The following is a 5,000-nucleotide window of genomic DNA, read 5'->3' as shown; positions in this document are numbered from 1 at the left end:
AAAATAGATGCCAGAAATGGAAAGAGCATGATGAAATTAGTAAGAATGTCAATTTCGAGGCCACTGCTTTTTAAAAGCGCGATTTTAGAGCAGTTTGAAAGTTTGAAAAATGTGAAAGAATTATGTGCTGGATGGTTGCCACCCAGGGGCTTTTTTCTATTATAAATCTCAGTAAAATTTTCAAGCATTAATTAAAAATCACTGTAAAATGTCTCAAGTAAATATCAGTGGCCTCAAAATTGACATTCTTACATTGTACTAATTTCATCACGCTCTTTCCATTTCTGGCAGCTATTTTATACCACAACCATTTTTTATGATTGACAAGGTCATGGACATGATCATGCAAAGGGCCTATTCTATTATTCAAGGTCTTGATTACCCCATTATGACTAAATAATAAAGTTATCCAGTGCAAAATTTACAAGTGTCTGAGTCTAAAATAATATATAATAAAGGCAAAACCAAATTCTCAGCATTTTCATAGTTTCTAGGGAGAACTTTAGCCTCTGTGCCACCACCTCCAGGGGTAGTACCGGCACCAGGGCACAGATTTTGTTGGGGGCACTTGGTCTAAACACAATCATTTTCCACAGTTTCACCAGTTTCGTAGCTTTAACACCGTTGAAGAGTATGGTTGCCGCTAAAATGGACAAATTTGGGTTAAGTGGACAAAAATGCTAGATTATGATCATTGTGACAGAACTGTGAATCTCAACCCATTCCCAATGTCGCAATGTTTTGGCGAATTTGTGGCGGGACAAGTTGCACAAAACATTTCACAGTGTGACATACCCTGCAACGGCCAAGATCGTTGTGAGAAAAGTTGCACGAAAAGTAGAACCTTAATTCTACTTTTGGCAACGGCTCTTGCAACTTGTCTCGCAACGATTTTGGCCGATGCAGGGTATGTTACACTGTGAAATGTTTCGTGCAACTTGTCCCACAACAATGTTAACAAAACATTTCGAGGTGAGTTGCACGAAATATTTCACAGTGTAACAGCGCCTTTATTCTCATGCTAGAAATATCTTTAATTAAGGGCTTCTGTCTCTGTCTTCTGTGTTGCTGTTTGTTGATCATGCTTGAGTGAATTCAAACAAAAGCAGTGCATGAATCGACCCCTTTTATAGTGCATCTTCGTGTTTAAAAACATTGAATGTCCGCTTAACCCATTCACTCCACAGGTGTCCCAGGACACCCCCAGTTGAGGAATAAAATGGTCTGGCATTATATAGAATAAAAATAAAATCTGTTAAGTTTCACACCCAGGAGTCAATGGGTTAATGGAGGGGACATAGCTTTTGACCGATAGGCACCCTAAGACTCCCCCAGTTGAGAACTAAAATCATCTGAGTAAAGTCTGTGAAGTCTCACTCCCAGGGGTCAATGGGTTAAAGAGCTGTCTCCTTTAATGGGGAAGTTGTTTTTCAGTGAGTGATTAACCCATTGACGAGTAAAATCGTCTGGCGTTAGACAGAGTAAAATACTATGTCTGGCCGGTTTAGGTCGGTTTGGACGTCAAAGGGTTAATTAAACTGTTCTGTCTGAAGAGTGAGATTTTTCTCTCTGAAATACCAGACAATTTTATTCGTCAATGTGGACTGGTTCAGGGTAAAAGGATTACACAGATACTGCAGTATGGGAATGAGCTGTCAGAACAAAATTCACTTCAGGGCCTGTAGCTGAGCAATGTGGATGGGATCAAGTCTGAACAATGTTTCTTTCTGTTTGTCTGCGAGACGTTTTATATGGAATTATTCGTCAAGTAACCCTGCCCTGTTTTTCCCTCAACCATCTCATAATAATATTATTGCAAAATATTCCCTTTCTATCAATTCACAAAATAACAAGAAATTTCCTTTTGTTGACTTCAGACAATTACCTGGTAGTGCGGGATAAAATAATTTTATTGAATTTGAAAAAAATAGATAATAGTAGTTTGATACCTTGTGCAGGCCAAAAAATGACAGAATTTTGTTCACCTATGAGTTTGGTTAAATATGCCTCTCTGTTACTAAATAAAAAAAAGAAAAGTCTGCACACTTTGTGGAATGCTAGAAAACCCGATTTTAAATTAAGTGAATCTCTTATCATTTTTAAACGTAAAATGAAAGCCTTCCTTTCAAATCAATTTCTAATGTCTTAAATTTTATATGTAAATAGTTTCTTAATAATTGTTTATTGATAATTTTTGAGTATTTTTTAAGTATCTTTATTGTTGTCTCTGAAAAGCCCCCAAGGGGAGTTGACAATAAAATTTGTATTGTATTGTATTGTATTGTATTGTAACACTGCCAAAGCAAGATCTGGTTATCTAAATATCTGAACATTTGTTTATCTTTTTAATTTTTTCAGGCAATGATGCACTGGATAAAGCTGCAAAGTCAAACCAAGCAAAAGAAGGCTCTCAAGGATATCACCAAGCTACAGGAAGAATGGTGTCTTTCACACGCAATTTTTTGAGAAACATTCAGAAAGAGATTGAAAGGAGCCAGAGAGGAGAAAGATAACAGAACATTTTCCAACGTCGTGATTTCATCATCCTTTTTCAATGTTTTTTTGGCATGGAAAGGAGGATTGCAGGAGGCAATTAAGTGTAAATAGCTAATTTCCAACCTTTCCAACCTATGGGGGGGGGGGGGAGGGGGAGAGGGGGAGGTGAATGATAGAGAAACAAAATGATAAAATTGGAGGAAGAGAGTGAGGGTTCTTGTCCCTCCTTTGCATTTCTCCTTTTCTTAAGCACACACTGCTGAAACAGCTATATTAGGTACATGTAGGCTAACAAATTTGTGTTTGAAGTGAAAGAGTTTTCATTCTTTCAAGCTGCCATGGTATTTTGGGACATTTATCTTAAAACTGACCATTCAATTTCTACTTAATACTCAAAAGTTGTGAATGAGAGAGCTTCAGGAGTGATTCTTGCACTTTTAGCTTGACAATTTACCAGTAAGCTGTATTGTTGTGGCTTTGTTTCTAGACACCTGAATAATAAATTAAAAATTGAACAACACTTGCCTGGAAGTGGAAGTTCGATGATAATTCTACTGATCTGTGGAGTGACCAAGAGATTTCATGAGATATGCCCTGCGCATGTACCAATCACCTTCCAACGCCTGATGTGACAACTGTAAAACAGTACCATATCATTGCAGATAAGACTTCCTCCTAGGGAAGGGAGGGAAGGGAGGGATGGGCATGTAATCTCTTGGTCACTCCACTGATCAGTAGAATTCTCATCGAACTTGCACTTCCAGGTAAGTGTTGTTCAATATTATTAATTCTACCTCACTGTCCCGTGACCAGAGATTCCATGAGACTTCGAAGTCAAAGTTGGCACATTGGGGAAACAAGATAGGTGCCAATGGCAACTAATGAACACCATACATAATATCAAGCTGTTTACAGGGTTCGTACCCTCTTTAAGGCCAAAAGGTCAAGGACTTTTCAAGGACTTTCCAGGACCCTACTTTGAAATTTCAAGGACTTTTTTTAGTAAGAATTTACAACAAACCAAGCAAAATTCGAGAATGTTATACTTTGTTTGCTTGAACATTTGTTTTCACTGGCTTTCATTTACTTTAAGACCTTAAAGCATTAATATTTTTCAATCTTGATCAATAAAAAAACAAGGACTTTCAAGGACCAAAAATTAATTTCAAGTGCTTTCAAGGCCTTGAAATCGGACTTCTGGAATCCCAGGGTTTTCAAAGGTGTACGAACCCTGTGTTTATTACAAGTTCCACAAGAAAGAAACTACATTAGTTTAAATATAGCCTCCTCAAAATGACAGACACTATCCTTTGAAGTGTCCAACCTCTTGTCGTAATAAGTGGCAAATGTACAGGCTGGCGAGCATGAATCCAATGCGATTGGTACATGCGCAGCACATATCTCATGGAATCTCTCATCACATGACAGTGGTGTAGAATTCAGGTGGCTCCAATGGAATTTTTATCCCTTGACCTCTGTGATGCTGGTGCAATGCTCTACCAACTGAGCTGTGAAGCGACAGTTGCCTAACATTGTCCAGCTGAGTGCGAGGATCATTCAGTTGTCTCATTTGTCAATACGATTACATTCATTTCCTTTCATTCATTATGGATAAAATTGTTACTCTACCAACAAGGACGACAATGAGCTGATAACAACAACTCTTCAGGCACAATAAGAATCTGTCATGAATCTGACATACATTTGGCCACCTTTTGTCTGGTTCTGCAAACAAAATCAGCTTCGTGTATTTCCAATGTTAACCCTGGGAGTGAGATTTGCAGATTTTACTTGCCGTTTGTGGGTGCTTTAGGTGTAAATGGATTAACAACATCTAGGTCCCCTTTAATTACTCACTGAAAAACCATTAACCCTTTGACGTCCAAATCGGCCTAAACCGGCCAGACTTAGTATTAATATTTTTACTTGTCAATGGGGAACCCCCATGGGAGTCAATGGGTTAATAATATTATTAAAAGTATTTTCTATAGTTTGTTCTCCTAATTTGGTCACTTGTGACTGAGATCCCAACATTTCAACTTCATATTGCTGTGCCATCATCTTCTTGAGATCACTGACCAGTCATACATCATGCTTTTTGGTCAGGATAATTATTAACAAATGAGAGAACTGAGTGATCCAAGTACTTAGCTGGACAATTGAAGCACTTGTCGCTTTATAGACACCTGAAAAGTTCATGTGGCTCCATTGGGATTCAATGCCAGTGCAATGCTCTACCGACTTCAAATATACGTTCATTCCATTTCATTCTTATTCATCTTCTCTTATTAGCGCTTTTTGATCCTTGCTGTTTCCGAGTCCACTGCTCCTGTCAGTGTCTTATTAACACTTGACTTCAACTTGTGAAGAAAAGCAGGGAGACAAACAAAAGACCCTGATCATTGTACTTCACCAGGATGACAATTCAACCTTTTATTAAACACATAATTATATGATTTTAAAAACGTCACAGCTTTGAACACGAATAAAAAATTGTGTTCTTT

At 37.9% G+C, this 5,000-nt stretch overlaps 2 protein-coding genes across 2 annotated transcripts in view; one reads left to right on the top strand and one right to left on the bottom strand.

Moving 5' to 3' along the window:
- The window catches only part of LOC138047625 (protein NCBP2AS2 homolog), a 5,063-nt gene extending 2,430 nt beyond the window's left edge, over nucleotides 1-2,633 (top strand). Inside the window, exon 4 of the mRNA XM_068894546.1 lies at nucleotides 2,359-2,633. Within this exon, the coding sequence (XP_068750647.1) occupies nucleotides 2,359-2,513 (155 nt within the window). The 3' untranslated portion in view covers nucleotides 2,514-2,633. The remainder of the gene's footprint in view (nucleotides 1-2,358) is intronic.
- A 2,262-nt stretch (nucleotides 2,634-4,895) lies between these two features.
- LOC138047614 (histone acetyltransferase type B catalytic subunit-like) overlaps nucleotides 4,896-5,000 on the bottom strand; it is a 15,982-nt gene continuing 15,877 nt past the window's right edge. Inside the window, exon 15 of the mRNA XM_068894543.1 lies at nucleotides 4,896-5,000. This exon is cut by the window's right edge and continues 442 nt beyond it. The gene's annotated coding sequence lies outside the window, so the exon portion shown is untranslated.

This window comes from Montipora capricornis, chromosome 1 (genome assembly GCF_036669925.1).
Source record: "Montipora capricornis isolate CH-2021 chromosome 1, ASM3666992v2, whole genome shotgun sequence".
Taxonomy (NCBI): Eukaryota; Metazoa; Cnidaria; class Anthozoa; order Scleractinia; family Acroporidae; genus Montipora; species Montipora capricornis.
The sequence above is the reverse complement of the archived record's forward strand: the minus strand, read 5'-3'. Positions and strand labels throughout refer to the sequence as shown.